The sequence below is a fragment of the Podarcis cretensis genome (genome assembly GCF_951804945.1).
Source record: "Podarcis cretensis genome assembly, chromosome: 10".
NCBI lineage: Eukaryota > Metazoa > Chordata > Lepidosauria > Squamata > Lacertidae > Podarcis > Podarcis cretensis.
In genome coordinates, this window is record NC_137179.1 from 47693232 (window position 1) to 47710995 (window position 17764).

The following is a 17764-nucleotide window of genomic DNA, read 5'->3' on the forward strand; positions in this document are numbered from 1 at the left end:
GGGGGAAGCCCGAGCTTTTAAAAACGCACCTACCGTAGTTTTTAGAGGAGAAAAGGATATCTTCCCGAAGCACGGGGTGCTCTGCTTCAGCGCGCCCCGCGCTCCGGGCGGCAGGCTGCTATCCGCAGCCTAGGGAGCCCTGCGGGAACTCCCGCGGGCTCCCCAGGCTTGCTGATAGCTTCCTAAAGCCTGGAGAGCGAGAGGGGTTGGTGCGCACCGACCCCTCTCGCTCTCCAAGCTTCAGCGAAAGCCTGCATTCACCCCATAGGACACACCCAGATTTCCCCTTCATTTTTGGAGGGGAAAAAGTGCGTCCCATAGGAGCAAAAAATACAGCAACTTAGGTTTGTCTATAGCTGGGTGTGCATGGCAGTTGTTGGGCAGAGATCTCTCTGGGGCTTTCCACCTTTGTAAGTGGAACTTGGAATATCCGGAGTCAGTAAGTGCCAGAGAAATGATTCACTCTGCCCGATCAAGCAAATCACAGCGCCACTCACATTAACCATCTGATTCCCTTCCGCATCAGTTCCTGGTACAGCAGTAAAGCATGGGCAACTCTGCAGGCATAACAAACAACCCCTGTAACCGCCTGGAAGACCAAAGAAAGGTGTAAGCAGCATACACTACAGTTTGTCACAAGCAAACAGACTGCGATAAAAACTGTAGGAGTAAAAGAAGCATATTTTTACGAAGCTAAATCATGAAAAGGTTGTACGTTGAGGCAGGTGGGAATACTGAGCAACACACTTATCACCAAGACAGATTTAAAGTTTGAGGTTTCTAAACTTTAGTTGTACAGTTTGGACTTCCTAGACATCTGTGAGGTGTAAAAGGAGCACATACACTTTAGAGATTTTGGGATATTGGGCTGGGACAAAGGGTAACAAAGGCAGCAAGGAACTCAAGATACTACCTGGTAGGCAGGATACTGTATATTAAAGTTGGGGTAGAATATTTGGGCTGAAGGGGAGACTCCATCTAGAACAGAGGCTTATCGGGTGTTCTGCCATATCCAATACATGTATTTCCCTTCTAGGAAATGGTCCCATGAAACAATTATGAAGAGATACTCACTTTTGCCATGCTTGCATCAGTATCTAAGTCATAACGTTGATGGACCTTTGGAAGCAGAACTAGAACAGAAGCATTTTTTAAAAAATAAGCAAATAGTACTCAAACAAATTCAGAATATAAAAGAAAAATTATGATTAGGATTGCTTTATTTCTTACAATTTCTATTCCACCCTTCCTCACATGATTTTCCAGGATAGCAAACCAATTACTTGCTCACAGTTTTTAAAAAAGTAACTTATTTGGTCACATAGAGGGCTGATGTTTGAAACAGCTCCCACATGAGGATCCAACAAAGTAACGTGTTTAAAATAATAATAATAAAATCAAGTAATAACAATTCAGTTCAAATAAGTCAGCCATTAAAAAAGAAAAGAAAAAAACAAGAGACTCCATCATACTTTCGTCATAGAGTAATCCTGTGATTTTCACAGGCTCCCTGCTCACGACGATTATGGGATTTTCTTCAGTGGTTCTGGGGAAAGATTGTGCCAATCTGCTGGGCTCTAGGACTAAACGCCGGCCTTCATATATCAGTTCTTGATTAACTGAAGCTATTTTTGTCTGTTTGTAGACCAAATCATGAAACATGGCAGCACTGTTTAAAAAGAAGAAATACATTTTTAAAAATGGCTCCTAATGCAGTAATAAAGACAGAGTGAAAGGAGAAAGAATTCAGAGTTAATAAGCAAAATTGTTCTATTCAGAGGTAACCTGATCCTATCAGTTTGAAATGTCACGTAAGAATAAAGATATGAAAATGCTGAAATACTTACTTATTATGGATGTGAATATAAATTTTGTGTGCAGTCATTTGTTGCAGAGAGAAAACATGAATAATTATTCGGTGGAGTATATCGCTCGTCTCTGCAAAAAACTGATCAAATCCCCAGCATTTCTCTTGATCTGCTTCAAGAATATTTGCAAGAACGGGTGTGAGTAGTACTTGCAGGCCCCTAAAATAGAAAAATAAACACATTTGTTTTTTAATTCTGAGTAAGTACGACATTCCTTCATTTCCTTCTGCCCACTCTTGAATCTGCTGGTTTTTGTGTATGTATAACAGCACTGCCAACAGCATAAAACTCTCTAGGCTGCCTTGCCTAGAATCCGACTGGTCAATGATTACTCATATCCTCTATGAAGCAGGGAAGACATTGCCCACTGAGATATTTCTTCAACGCTTACTAGGTAAAGATCATCTAATTAATCAGTATTTTGTACAGTGCGACGGGTGTCAACTATTTTCTGTTAGTGGTGGGACAGTTGGTGGCAGCAACAAGAGAGATGTTTGATGAACACATGCCCATCACATTATGTTATATTGCAGGATTCATGCATGAAATGCCTTTGCACCTATATTGCAAGAGAATGTTCTTCACCTGGGTACATCATTTCTGGAATTTCTCATAGTAATTTAATAGGGGGGAGCAATGTATTGGAGAATAGCCAGTGACAACCCAAAGGCAGAAAAGAAAAGGAAATCTGTGACAACCCAAAGGCAGAAAAGAAAAGGAAACCAGCAGATTCAAATGTGAAAACAAACTATAATTCTAAGGCAGCAAACCTTAGGGCACTTATTTGAAAGCAAGTTCTATTGAAATTCATGGGTTTAGCTTCCAAATAAAACTCTACGTGGACCTTACATTTTGCTTTCCTGGTTAAGTGTTGCAACTAAATAGCTCAACCATGGATGAGGATGGGCCACAAGCCAGGATGTGAAACTATGGTTTGCAAGCCACAGTTTGTGCTGATTTAAGCATTTCATCTGTGCCTTACAAGGCATAGATGGTTACAGCTGTTTTCCCAGCTCCTAAGCTAGAAAAAAGAGACTTCAGCTGCACAAATGGAACATTGGCTTCACTAGTTAGGATCTTAACCAGGATTAAAGCAATGAACCATGGTTACTGCCAGACATATCTATATTGAGTCTAACCATGCTCCAAGTTGGGGCAGTGATATATCATCAACAACTGAAGCATAATGAACAAAAAGCCCCAAAACCATGGGTTTCCAAGAAGAAGTTGTTTCTTAGCATTCTTGGCAGCAACATGAAAGAGGGATATGGTATCAGGATCATGAAGTTGAAAGAGTTATTGGAGGTGAATGAGTCCAAACCTCTTGCTCAGTGCTAGCATCTTCTTTGAGACCCCTTAAAGGTAGAGTGACCCCTGACCATTAGGTCCAGTCATGGCCAACTCTGGGGTTGCGGCGCTCATCTTGCTTTATTGGCCGAGGGAGCCGGCGTACAGCTTCCGGGTCATGTGGCCAGCATGACTAAGCTGCTTCTGGCGAACCAGAGCAGCGCACGGAAATGCCGTTTACCTTCCCGCCGGAGCGGTACCTATTTATCTACTTGCACTTTGACGTGCTTTCGAACTGCTAGGTTGGCAGGAGCTGGGACCGAGTAACGGGAGCTCACCCCGTCACAGGGATTCAAACCACCAACCTTCTGATCGGCAAGTCCTAGGCTCTGTGGTTTAACCCACAGCGCCACCCGGGTCCCGTTAGGATAGTGATAAAGCTGGGTATCAAATCCAAATTCTTCCTCCTCCTCCTCCTCCTCCTCCTCTTCTTCTTCTTCTTTACATCTATGTTTCACCTACACCCATTTGTCTGAGCTCTAATATTTAAGTTTTAATCATAACACCTTTCTAAATAACAACCTTGGGCAATAAAACAGTGGCAATAAAATAGCATGTGTGGGAAAGCAAACGTTCTATATGCACAAAAATGGTTTCCAATACCAACACAAACGAAGTGAAATACGTCTGATATCAGCTAAGGAAAGCAGAGGGAGAAAATACTCTCAGCATCCAATTACTTAAGTGAGTCAGCAATTTGATGAACTTACTTTGAAAGACTGCAGGAGACAGGCATGTCACGACTCCATTCAATGGGGCCATTTTCTGCTTTTTGTACTCCAGATATTGCACCGGAAAGCTTTCCAGTTATAATTTTATACCTTTGGGATATTAAAAGGTAAAGTGCAGTCATTTGAAAACATAAGAATTTCTTTAAAAGCTTAATCATAATCTTAATAGGAATTATCTGTTTGTGACCTTGGACCAGATTACTGCTCAGGGATAGGCCACACTGTGTTAACAGGCAAATTTCCAACGCACAAGAGTTTTCCAGAATCTTTTCTCAGGAATGTGAAGTAACTTATGTTGTATAAAGATTTGAGACAAATTCATATGTGGGGGATAGAACATGCCTCCAGAACCAGAACTATTAGTTATTAGAAACAGCAATCAATCATTAGCATTTAAATAATAATAATAATGATACATGATTATTGGACTAGAGGTATAGTATCTGTGTAAAACAAACAGAAGTATCATTAAAAATTGTGGATGAAGAAAGCTTGCATCTTTCCTGAGAAATTTTTGCAAGGTCCTTCTTCCCCAGGCAGTCCCCAATGACACCTCCCTCACTTTTCCAGAGAAGCCCTCTAACCCTTTGAAGCAGCTTGGAAGGAAGGCTCAGAAAGAAAAGCATACTCCAACAGGAGTACCCCTGAAGCCGAGTTCCCCTAAGCAGAACTCTGGATCCAATCCATTGGCTTGCTTTCTCTAACTTGCTAAAGCGAGTTGGAACTCAAAGCAGATCAATTCGCAGGCACGGCTAGTGATTTACCATATTCTCTCTCATACTAAAAGACACGATAATGTGTAATTCAGTGGCATGACTACTGCATAAATGTCACTCCCAGATTCTGAATGACAGCCACTGCTGATGTGAATATCCTGCAGGGCTTTAAATTATATTAAGGTTGCCATGTGAGTTGCTGCCATGAGTGACACTTTTTGGAAGTTTTCATCTGGAAGCTGAATGTATGGGTTGGATCTAGGGGTGAGGGGAAGGCCCAACCCACAAGTTGGTGGAAGATTATTACGGGACAAAAGAGAACTGAAATCCTTGGTGCACTTACATTTGCAACAAGGTCTAATATAGCATCTCAGGAGACACACTTGTGCTGTGTCCATGTTTTACAGTCTCCTGCTATCTCTTCTGCAACAGTCTGCACCAAGCCAGGAACTACCGTATTTTTTGCTCTATAAGACTCACTTTTTCCCTCCTAAAAAAGTAAGGGGAAATGTGTGTGCATCTTATGGAGCGAGTGCAGGCTGCGCAGCTACCCCAGAAGCCAGAACAGCACGAGGGATTGCTGCTTTCATTGCGCAGCGATCCCTCTTGCTGTTCTGGTTTCTGAGATTCAGAATATTTTTTTTCTTGTTTTCCTCCTCCAAAAACTAGGTGCGTCTTGTGGTCTGGTGCGACTTATATAGCAAAAAATACGGTACTTCCACTTGGGATTCTACTAAGTGGGTCTGCCCTAAGTTGCCTTCTTTTAATTGATGGCCACAACTTTGGAAACCAGGTAAGAAAATAAGGAGAGCTTGCCTGCTGGAACAGGCCAATGGCCTATTCAGTCCAGCATCCTGTTCTCACAGTGGCCAACCAAATGCCTGTGGAAAACCGACAAGCAGGGCTGAAGCACAAGAGAACTCTCTATGTTGCCCATGTGGCTTCTAGCAAGTTATTTCCTGCAGGGTGTTAACACATATATTCCAAACCCAGTTCTCATGCTTTGATGAAGATGCCAAATCAAATCTGCTCTCAACACAACTAGAATAAAAAAAACAAACCCAGTTCTACATGCTTGTAAAAAAGCAAAGTAATTTGACAACAATTTAACAAATTCACTACAGCTGGTAAAGAATGAGGAAGTGGCTGTACATGTAAAGCCAGTGTTAGGTGTTCTAGAGTTTACCCAAATCACACAAGCTTTTTATTCCCTCAATTCTTATGTATCCGTTTTCTATTTTTATTTGATAGCGTAATTTGTGGATAAAGCATTTCCTCTAAATTACCTACATCACTTCCTTGTTTCTACGAGGCCCTTCGAAAGGTCGAAAGGGTAAACTTCCAGTTGCAGCGTGGTAAAATGTCACCCCTATGCTCCACAAATCAACCGTTGCCCCGTATTTTTTCTGATGTTCTTTTCTCAATACTGCTCGTTCGTACATATCGGGATGCTAAAGGAGTAAGGGACAAAGAGAAGCAATATTAGAATAAATTGCTTCATCAGCAAGCGGCACAACGTACTACGTGTCTGTCAGGGAACTGCCATCGACTCAGGGGCGAGAGGGGAAAAGCCAGATGGATTACAGAGAGCCCCCATAGATCGTGGGAAGCAGCACCTCCTCAGCAGAGGAGAGTAACCACGCCTCCAGCGGAGAGGAGCTGCAGGGCTCAGAGGAGGCGAGGCGGTGCCAGGACACCTTGCCTGAGCAAAGAGGGGAAGAGAGAGGTCCCCCATTACCCACGCCCTCCTTGCGCAGTAGGCTTCCGCGCAGAGAGGGGAAGCGCAGACGGGGCGTCAAGAAACTACTCTGCTGGGGAAGGTTTAAGGACTGCCCACTCTCAGATTCTGCCAGTGAATGAGCCAGCCACAGAATAGTGGCGCTCTGCATGGTGAAGTTTTTTTTGGCACCAATAACAAGGCTTTACAACAGACCAGGGAGGCATTTGCCTGATTGCTCTCGAGCAACCCCCTGATACCCTTACAGTGTCCAAACTTTCCAATTGTTACATTCAATAAAGGCTGACATTATCCTTGAATGTGCCTTTGAATGAGTGCCATGGACAAAACTGGCCTCTGTCCCTCTTTTGTTCCCTCCCTCCTCTGACGCCCACTCGCATCTCCATCACAATATGTTGCTGATCAATGAATTCACAACTCAGACTCTGCTAGCAGCCATGCAGGCTGTTGCTAAGATGTTTGCCCCAAGTATCAACAGATTACACAAATAAGGCTAAGTAAAAAATAAAATGTGTCTAGGTTTACCAAGTATTCTTCTGTACCGTAGAGGGAGACAAATTGTTCATCATCATCCAGCTCCCTAGCAGCCCCGAAATCTGTCAGTTTATAAACAGATTGACCATCTTCACCTATAACTCGCATGATATTGCCTGGCTTGATGTCACGGTGCACTATTCCATTCTCACGAAGGTGGTTCATGCCAGCCACTTAAATGCATGGGAAAACGAAGAGAAATATATGTAAATTTTAAAAGACAGTTATATTTTTATTGGATTTCTTCCTCTAAATATGTATTTATAAGCACTGAAAGAAAGCATGCAAATATCCTGGCTGAAATTCTAAATGAGTTTCCACTGAAAGGAGCATTCCACTGAACAGAGTTCCACGTTCGGCATTCGCTTCCCAGAAGCAGCATGGGAGGAGAGAGTGATTTCTACTGATTCCCTTCCCACCTTTGCCCTGCAGTCCGTTGGAAATCTGCCCCGTAAGGTCGGGGAAAGGTCGGGAACAGCATGCAGTGTGGCACATGGGCAAAGAGAAATTAGCAAAAAATACCACCCTACTCCTTCTCTCCAGTGAGAGCTTCTTCTGCATCACAGCATGAATGGAAGGAGTCCTGCTTAGGGCTTCCAAGGTGATAACCAGCAACTTTGAATAAGGCATAGAATCAGACCAAAAGTCAATGAAACAATTGTACCAATTGAATAGCAGGATCCTGATAGCTGGTTCTATAGTCAATGTTCTAACTGCCCCATTTGGACCAGCTTTAGATTCCAAAAGTACGTTTCCGAGCACAATTCAAAGTGTTGGTGCTGACCTTTAAAGCCCTAAACAGTCTCGGTCCAGTATACCTGAAAGAGCGTCTTCACTCCCATCGTTCTGCCCAGACACTGAGGTCCAGCGCTGAGGGCCTTCTGGCAGTTCCCTCGCTGCGAGAAGCCAAGTTACAGGGAACCAGGCAGAGGGCCTTCTCGGTAGTGGCACCCGCCCTGTGGAATGCCCTCCCACCAGATGTCAAAGAGAAAAACTACCAAACTTTTAGAAGACATCTTAAGGCAGCCCTGTTTAGGGAAGCTTTTAATGTTTAATAGACTATTGTATTTCAATATTCTGTTGGAAGCTGCCCAGAGTGGCTGGGGAAACCCAGCCAGATGGGCAGGGTATAAATAATAAAGTATTATTATTATTATTATTATTATTATTGGAGCGCCATGCAGAGTGCACTGCAGTAGCCCAGTCGTGACGTAACTAAGATACGTGTCACTGTGGTTCCATATCTGCATGCAAACACGTTCTAACTAGGCTAAGCATTCGAAGACGTATTTTTCGCTCTGTAAGATGCACCAGACCATAAGACGCACCTAGTTTTTGGGAGGAGGAAAACAAGAAAAAAAAATATTCTGAATCCCAGAAGCCAGGACAGCAAGAGGGATCTGGCTTCTGGGATAGCCTCTTGCTATCCTGGCTTATGGGATAGCCACTCACTGCCTCTCCCAGGCAGCGGGAGGAAGGCTCCCCCAAGAGCCGTGCTCCCTTTAAAGAGTGTGCGAGCGTGTGTGCAGCTCTTGGGGGCTTTTCCCCAAGGAGGGAGAAAGGCAACCCTTCTCCCCCCTCGGGGAAAAGTCCCCAAGAGCGGCACACACGCGCCACACGGCTCTTTAAAGGGAGCATTGAGCAGAGCCTCCCGCCTGCATTCACTCCATAAGACACACACACATTTCCCCATACTTTTTAGGAGGGGAAAAGTGCGTCTTATAGAGCAAAAAATACGGTAAGCCCATTATGTGACATTAAAGTACATAAGGAATCAACTTCCACCTACCAACATCTCTCAATACAATTAAGAATTCTGCTTCTGGCAACCCGTAGGCATTAGCTGGCTCTTCTAAAACTGTATATAAACTGCCACATGGGCAAAATTCCATAACAAGGACTTTATGTCTAGATGTTGTCTAGAAAAGAAAAACAAGAAAGGTTTGCAAGTTAACATGCAACAAGTCCCAGTGCCAGAAGGAAAGCAAAAAAGCTTCACTGCCAAAAAGTTTAGCCAGACCCACAGTTAGTCTAGAAGAAAGATCTAAGTTCCTTTCCTATGGGTTAAGAAAGAAAAGCAAATAAAATTATCTTGAGCAGAGATAAAATCAATGTAATTTACAACTTATGTTCTTTAAAAATCAAAGAGAGAAGAAATGGAAAACTGCTAACAAGGATTTTTGTACATTCTTTTCTCCACCACACAAAAAAATTCAGTCTTTTCGGCTGCCCAGAATATACTTGATACCTGATTGAGACTATGCACATTTCTTGGAAGTTTTTCTGAAACTGATGTTAGTTATTGCCATCAGATATTAGGAATGATGAGCAATTCTAAGAAGGAAAGCTTCAAGGATGAATTCCTTTATCAGTGTCTGCCACAACATTATGTGGAAGCATTATTTGAAAACAATTCTATTCTGTACTGAATGCAATCATTAAGGGAGGACTCTTAAAAAAAGAAGGGCCATTATTAAAAATCAAACAGATGTTTCATAGTTATATACATCATATGCAATAATGCAATGCAACCTGTTCTAAGGCACATTCATAAATGTTCAAAAACATATCAGAAATCATACACTGTCCCCGTGAACCTCAAATCAAAGAAAAGGCATTCTGATCACTGGAACCCGAAATAAAATAATAAGACAATGCTCAGTAGATGACCAGAGCAGTAGAGTTGTTGTTGTTTTAAAAAAAATACCTCTTCTTCTATGGCAAATAATTTGACAATGTTCTTATGATTCAATTTCTTCAACACTTCAAACTCTCTCATCTGAACATCCACGGGACGAAGGAAGCTAAAGTTATTGAACACTTTTACGGCATACAAGTCTCCTGTTTTCTGTAAAACAAATAGAGAGTATTTTTAAAAAAAAGAAAAAGCATTTCACACAATTGACTAGGGAATGAAAACCTTGTTCCTGCATTCATTACAAAACTATAAAAATATACTATGCATATGAATAAAATAAAATAAAAACCCTCAACACAGTGGGATTTACTTCTGAATAAACATGTATGTGAGTTTGCTTTAAAAATAATGTGGGGAGGGGTTTACACTTGGAGTTGTATCCAGCAAACTCAATGCACACATGGAACAATTTATGTGGCCACAATGGAACCTCTGCTCTCTTTCCTCAGGTAAAGGTAAAGGGACCCCTGACTATTAGGTCCCGTCGTGACCGACTCTGGGGTTGCGACGCTCATCTCGCTTTATTGGCCAAGGGAGCTGGCGTACAGCTTGGTCATGTGGCCAGCATGACTAAGCCGCTTCTGGCGAACCAGAGCAGTGCACGGAAATGCCATTTACCTTCCTGCCGGAGCGATACCTATTTATCTACTTGCACTTGACATGCTTTCGAACTGCTAGGTTGGCAGGAGCAGGGACCGAGCAACGGGAGCTCACCCCGTCATGGGGATTCGAACTGCCAACCTTCTGATTGGCAAGCACCACCCGCATCCCCTTTCCTCAGGAGGATTGGGCAAAAACCCAGAGAAGATTGGGGGGGGGGCATGTGGGAAGGGAAAAAGAGAGAGAAGTGGGGAAAGGAAGTTTGGTTGTGCTTGTTTTTAAATACTTGGTAACTATGAAAGATGACAGAAAACTTCAAAATGCATGTGTTGAATCCAAGGGTGTCCATACATGAGTGAATAAAATTTCCACTTGCAGAATGGGATTTCCCTTCCCTATTCCCCAAAATCTGAAGGATTTGGGGCCCTTCCAGAGCAGACTTGGTAGTGCAGGGGCTTACAGTGGGAGGAAAGAAAATCCATTCCATGTTGGATTGAACACTGTTACTTCAATACCCAAACAAAAAAAGGAAATAAATGTCATTTTCTAAAGGTTCCAGTGTGAATAACTTGCTAATTACTAACTAGCACTTTACCTTCAGATTAAGAAGGGATGTGATTTCAGTTACCGTATTTTTCGCTCTATAACACGCACCGGACCATAACACGCGCGTAGTTTTTAGAGGAGGAAAATCCGTAGGCATGCCACCCGTAGGCATTCCCTCCATAACACGCACAGACATTTCCCCTTACTTTCTAGGAGGAAAAAAGTGAGTGTTATGGTGCAAAAAATACGGTATCTCCAGTAAGATTTTCTTATACTCTACAGTATGATAAATATTTTATATTTCATGAGCCAAGCAGTTACATGGGAAAAGGGTATGATAATTAGACCCTCTTAGTCATGCCTCCTGTATTTCAAATAATTTGCACTGCTCATTGTATATTCATTTCATAAGAGGAAAAAAAAACTCATCCCATTTAATTTTACAATAACAACAGAGACTACTTTAAGATCGTATAAAAGCCTTTCCAGCAGACAGCTAGAACTTCCGTCTCTATACAAACCTTGTGTCGTCCACGAAAAACATTTGCAGTAGCTCCCTGTCCCAGAATGTCCGAGAGAAGCCAGAGATAATTCGAAGTGCTTTGCATTTTTGCTCCTGATTGGGCAATTCTTGTTTGATCTGAATAGGGAAATAGATACTCTGGAGTTAATTGCCACAGTGCATGTGGCAGTAGACGAAAGTTTCATGTTTTATTCAAAACCTAAGGGAAGTGCCCTAGGAAGATTAGCCTGAATAGTTTCAGAAATTCCTTTTCACTGAAATCCTGGAAACCACAGGATGAAGTAATTCTAGTTCAAACCTATTAATGGAAATGGAGTTTGAAAGGTTTATTTCTGACTTCTGAATATGGATGCAGAATAAAATGGAGGCCAATAACAGAACTCTATGCGTTGTTTTCAGTCCCCATAGGATTTTTATCATTTTCTACATTTGTTTTCAAATTTAGTCATTTTTATCATTTTCTACACTCGTTTTCAAAATTAGTCAAGTTGTTCACGTTTAAGTGTAAAGTCTGCAAAAAGATGATACAACTGTACAAGTGACCATGGAAATTATGTTACCAATGGGATCCACAATCCAAAACATTATCACAATATTGCTTCACAATATCAGCTTGTAAAAGTAACTGCCCATGTAAAATTCAAAGCAAGACTACATTCATATTAACTCCATTCGGATCCTTTCTTCTGCTTTCTTACCAGCTTAATTCATTTTCTGTGATATATTCACAACTAGCCTTCCATGCTAGTGCTCCTTTTATTTCTATCACTTCTGATTTTCTTTTCCAGCTTTCTGCCCATTTTGTCTTATATGCGCCAAGAGCGGCACACTTATTATTTGCAAGGTGTCAAGTAGCAGACTGGGATGCTTATAGAGATTTAACACTTGCAGAAACCTATCAGAAGTGAGAATGGGGACAAGGCAATTCCAACATGGATCCTTCTCCCTGAATTAAGAAACACAAGAGAGAATTGGCAGTGGTTCTGGCAGCTGAAGCTAGCTAATCGAACAGTCACAGCCCAGCCTGCCTCTGAAAGTCTTAAGAATGGTTACCACTGAATCAGCAATTGAGATAAGTCAGGGGTAGGCAACCTAAGGCCCAGGGACCAGATGCGGCCCAATCACCTTCTCAATCTGGCCCGTGGATGGTCCGGGAATCAGTGTGTTTTACATGAGTAGAATGTGTCCTTTTATTTAAAATGCATGTCTGGGTTATTTGTGGGGCATAGGAATTCGTTCATTTCTCCCCAAAAAAATATAGTCGTCGTCGTCGTCCCCCCCCCACAGTCTGAGGAACAGTGGACCGGCAGACGGCTGGAAAAGGTTGCTGACCCCTGAGATAAGATTAAAAAATCTACCCATGTTTGGGTAGATTGGCTTGCTTCTCCCCACCTGTCCTGTTTAGGTAGCTTAATGGTTCTCCTCCAAGTTTATTTACGTAATTCAAGTCCGTTGAAGTGTGAGCTAACATTTACCCTGAGTAATAAATCTTATGTTTTCTTTATTGCTTCAGCCCAAAGGTTTTACAAGACTATTTCTTTTTGCAAGCATGCCGCAATATATTTACCAAACTCCAACAGGGAAAAGAGGTGCAACATGTAGAACTTTGATTGATTGATTGCTCTTTCTATTCTCCTGTAAAAGCAGCCACAGACTTTTCAGCCCTTTCTTGATCTAAAGCTTTGCATGCAATCTCCTGCTGGAGACAGGCAGGCCTTGTCCTTGCAACCATCTGTCTCTAGCAATGCAGCTTGCAGATTTCTTTTTAAAAAAGCATTTACAGAGATTTATAAATCCAAAAAGGGTTTTTCCCCTTCTTATGTGGCTTCAATTTGAAATAGCTTAGGAACAATTGTGGTTCATTATGATACACCTCCTCCTCCTTTTTAAAATGTATTTTATCGATTTTCAAGATGCACTTCCTTCTTCATCAAAGTTGACATAATAGAAGGGTTAGCGTATTGTTACTATAAATAATCACCACTATACTACTGCCCACTTGCAAAGAACTTTACAATCTATATGGTGAAATACTACGCAGGTGTGCTCAGAAGCATGCCCCTTGACATCATAGATCCAGCTTGGTACAGAAGTTAAGAGTATCAGACCATCACTGAATACACAATGTACCTTCAAAGCACACTTTCTCCTTCAAAGAATTTCCAGCTGACGAGTTGCAATCTACCAACCTTGCCTACCTCACAAGTGTTGGACAAATCTGTCCCAGGGATCTTTCCCAGAGGGATTCAAATTTCTCTCTGAAATAAGGAGTCTACACCACGATCAAACATAAGCAGATTTATTGTGGGTCGACAGTACTGCGGGCAAAAAACTCCCCCCCTCCAGCAGCTCCTGCTGGAAAGAGGGGATTGCACATTCCAGTTCACATCACAGGTAATTTATACCCTAAGACCGTTCAATATCCCTACTACAACTCCTATTGGTTAAGAAATTGCAGTTTACAGGCTTCCCGATCCGCCTACATCATGTCTGCTCCTAAACTGAACATGTAAAACAGGTATCCCCAACAATAACATATATCCTATGTCCATTCAAATTAGCAGGTTTTTACAATAGGGGTGTGTTTTATAATATTAATGAAGCATTTGAGTATGCGTACAAGTGCTTAAACTATCATCTACTATTTCTCCTTGTTATCTCGGCTCACCTCTGAACTATAAATCTGTATGATATTTACAACTCAGGTTGTAAAACACGCTGATAAACAGTTCTGCAAAGGGGGCCTCCTTGGGGCTCCTTTGAACCTCTTTGTTCACAGAATCGGTCTTAAGGCAGGCATGGCCATCCTCACCATACCTTCCTTAAGAATAAAACTCATTTTCATCCATTTATCCCACAACAAGGAAGCTAAAATGGGGCTTGGTGAGCACACAATATGCATTACCTTGAGCTCCTCGAAGGAAAGATGAGAAAGAAATTTCACATAAACATGCATGCATACATATGTACATTATCGCAGCCTTATTCTTCCTTCCCCATTCTGTAGCCAGCTGATGAAGCAGTCATCATATTTACCTTTTCATGGAACATTAGCTAATTCTCATGACTACCCAATGAGCCTATCAGCACAATCATATGCATATTTATTTTGAACCCCAGGTGAATTCACATGGGGCTTACTCTCAAGTAAGGAAAAACAGGATTTAAGTCTTTGACACCAGCCCCCCTGACACGGGGGGGGGGGGCCCTGCATCACTCCAGCTGTTTTGTGATTTTATATTGCGAATTTACATTGTGAACCACCCTGAGACCTGCAAGTATAGGCCAGTATACAAGCTGAATAAACAACAACAACAACAACAACAACTCATCAGTGCCAGGCAATGATCTGGAACAATCGGAGTTAAGAGTCCTGCAGCAACACCAGGTCCTAGATTATTTCATTAAGATATACAAAAGAAAAGTTAACATTGAGTGGCCTAAGTCTATTTGTGAGAGGGTGAAAGCTGAATCTAAGGCAACAAACCCGTCATGGAACTATGGAACGCTGGCCACAGATCTGCAAATCGCCCAATGCTCCACAGCTGAGCCCATAAATGATCTTTACTGCCAAAATGTTATGATTGCACTTGGGCAACAGGAAACTTCCGCTTCCATGCGCAATCAGAGAAAGCCGCTTCTCTGTACACAAGCTCTTCAATTAGAAATATGCAAATCACACACCTCACAGTTGAGCCCATAGGGGGATCTCCACTGCCAAATATTATGTTTGCATTCCAGGAAGCAGAAAACCTTTCTGGTGATTGATCCACGGCGAATGCTGCTGCACACAAGCGATCCTGTTATAAATGTGTATCTGTGTGAATACACCCTAGTAAGTAAGTGCTAGGTCACGAGGGGCAGGAGGACAGTATCTGGGGTGCTCGGTTAAGAGCTGGAGGAAGGAATCACGGAATTGTAGAGCTGGCAAGGGTCCCAAGGGTCATCTAGCCCAACCCCCGGCGATGCAGGAAGAATTCTTGCCCAGCGTGGGGCTCGAACCCACCGCCCTAAGATGAAGAGTCTGATGCTCTACCGATTGAGCTACAATGTGACACCTGCCATCTAAAAAAAAAATGTCAGCGGGGTGATGGGTGGAGGAGAACAAGAGGAAGGTGGCAGCAGTGCCACCAAGTCCCCGAATAATCAAGGAGGGCCGGCTAGATGCCCAACAGAGGCTCCTGGATCTTTTATATTATTTTATTTTCCATTTTAACAATCCAATCCAATCACATTAAATATTCCAAATTATACAAATACATATCATATAGTCCGAATATTCTGCCAAATTATAAATTTTAGCTCCTGGATCTTTTAGATATACACACACGTCGGGCCTGGCTCCTCGCTGGGCAAGTCGAGAAGACTGCGCAGCTCGGGGGGGCGAAATGTTTAGAAGGCAAAGGAGCAAAGGCGCCGGGCAGCTGCAACGAGGGAAGGCTCAGGATTCGAACCCGGCTCCCGGGTGGCTCTGCGTTGCGCGGGGTCGCCTCTGTTTTGAAGCGCCCCTCTCGGGAGGGTTGCACCAGAGCAGGGCAGTGCCGGGAAATCCCCGCTGCCGTCGGGCCTGCAGAAAGGCTGGCCGAAGCCTCGTCACTCGCTCGCCTGGGCGAAAACGAAAGCCAGGCAGCCACGTTCCCGGCCGGCTTCGCCTCTTCCCTGCGCGCGCCCCTCCCCTCCACCCGCGCCGCCTCACCTGGGTCCCCTCGACAGGCCCCTTCCGACGGCGAGCGCGGGAAGCAGCCCCCGGCCGAAGCAGCCCCGCTCTCCTCGCAATCGGCGCGGCCCGCCGAGCAGCCTCCCTCGTCCGGCTCCCGCTCGCCTGCTTCCGGCTTCTTGACGCTTCGGAGGCGGGGCAGCTCCGTGCCAAAGGACCCGGGCGAGGCGGGAAGGTCCCGGGGCTCACGCGCCTGCCAGCCAGCCTGCCTGCCTGCCTGCTTGCTGCCGGGCGAGGCAGGAAGCAGGTTTACTCGGGAGTAAGGCGCGCCCAGCCCCTGCTGCAGCCTTCGTGGAACTAGGACAGACCCAAAGGGCTCAATGGGAGGCGGAGACATTTTCACAAATGTTGCCTCTCGGCGGTGCATCCTGGGGTCAGCCAACTTCAATTCAAAAAACGGGGTAGGGGCAGCCCTGCCCAATCTTTTTTTTAAAAAAATATACATTTAACTGATTTTACCATAATTTTAACATTTCCAAACTTGACTTCCTTCCCCCTCTTTCTGTGGTTCCTTACATTTATTTTTAATATCTTCTGCATATCCAAAATAACTTTCTTCATTTATTCATCTTCTTTAAATATGTACTCTTATGAAGCTGCAGGTTATTACAATGTTCCTGCCAATGTTTTTATCTTGTTTAGAATTTATCTGTATATTCAATACGTAAACTGTTTCCGTTCTTTTACAAAACGTTTTATCTTGATTTCTTATTCTTCCGGTAAGTTTCGCCATTTCTGCATATTAAGTTTTTGTATCCATTCTTTCTTTGCACAACCGATCACAAGACATGGTGCACACAAACCATTTGAATGGCAATGCCCATCCACTTGGTGCCCCCCCAGCACCCTCAAATATTTTTTTTTTTGGGGGGGGGGAGAGTAAAGAGAGCCAGTGTGGTGTAGTGGTTAAGAGCGGTAGTCTCGTAATCTGGGGAACCGGGTTCGCTTCCCCGCTCCTCCACATGCAGCTGCTGGGTGACCTTGGGCCAGTCACACTTCTCTGAAGTCTCTCAGCCACACACACCTCACAGTGTTTGTTGTGGGGGAGGAAGGGAAAGGAGAATGTGAGCCACTTAGAGACTCCTTAAAGGGTAGTGAAAGGTGGGATATCAAGTCCAAACTCTTTTCTTCTTCTTCTGAAGGGACCTTGGCCCCTATGAGTTGGCTCCTATGCTCTCAGCCTAACCTACCTCATAGAGCTGTTGTGAGGAAAAAGGAGGCCTCACAGATGCCGTGCTGAGTTCCTTGGAGGCTTAAGGGCAGGAGATAACAACTCAGGGTTCTTGCCAAAACAATGTCTTATATGGATAAGCCTGCAATGTCTTATACGGATAAGCCCTGCTTGAAAACTGCAGGGCACAGTTCAAAACGGAATTGTGCCTAAAGGAGAAATAGAAGGGGCTGGCCAGGGTGGAAGGACATAAAGTGCAGATGTTGTGAGCAAGTTTTGCAAAGACCAGATATACAGGTGGATGCAAGTGACAGGCATCCCCAAACAACATTTCCAATTGTTTTAAAATGAAAGAAACTGCCAGTAAATGAGCAGGAACAGAACTATTTACCCTTCTCGAAGAAGGCAATCATAGATTTCAGCAAATTCACCTGCCTGACGAAAACTTAGCAGGCAGCATCTGTGTGCATGTGGAATGAGCTTGTGGACTTGTTTTGTGGAAAGGCAAGCAATACGTAGAATCAATACAATTGGAAGGGACCACGAAGGTCATCTTGTCCAACTCTCTGGAATGC

General features: G+C 43.5%; 1 protein-coding gene across 1 annotated transcript in view; it reads right to left on the reverse strand.

Annotated features, from left to right (window-relative positions):
* The window catches only part of TBK1 (TANK binding kinase 1), a 32093-nt gene extending 15940 nt beyond the window's left edge, over positions 1–16153 (reverse strand). Inside the window, exons 1-11 of the mRNA XM_079994466.1 lie at positions 15998–16153; positions 11300–11418; positions 9642–9782; positions 8724–8853; positions 6926–7107; positions 5953–6113; positions 3926–4036; positions 1848–2027; positions 1473–1669; positions 1075–1133; positions 498–589 (exon numbers count right to left, since the gene is read on the reverse strand). Of these exons, the coding sequence (XP_079850592.1) occupies positions 498–589; positions 1075–1133; positions 1473–1669; positions 1848–2027; positions 3926–4036; positions 5953–6113; positions 6926–7107; positions 8724–8853; positions 9642–9782; positions 11300–11386 (1340 nt within the window). The 5' untranslated portion in view covers positions 11387–11418; positions 15998–16153. The remainder of the gene's footprint in view (positions 1–497; positions 590–1074; positions 1134–1472; positions 1670–1847; positions 2028–3925; positions 4037–5952; positions 6114–6925; positions 7108–8723; positions 8854–9641; positions 9783–11299; positions 11419–15997) is intronic.
* Positions 16154–17764: the final 1611 nt, after the last annotated feature.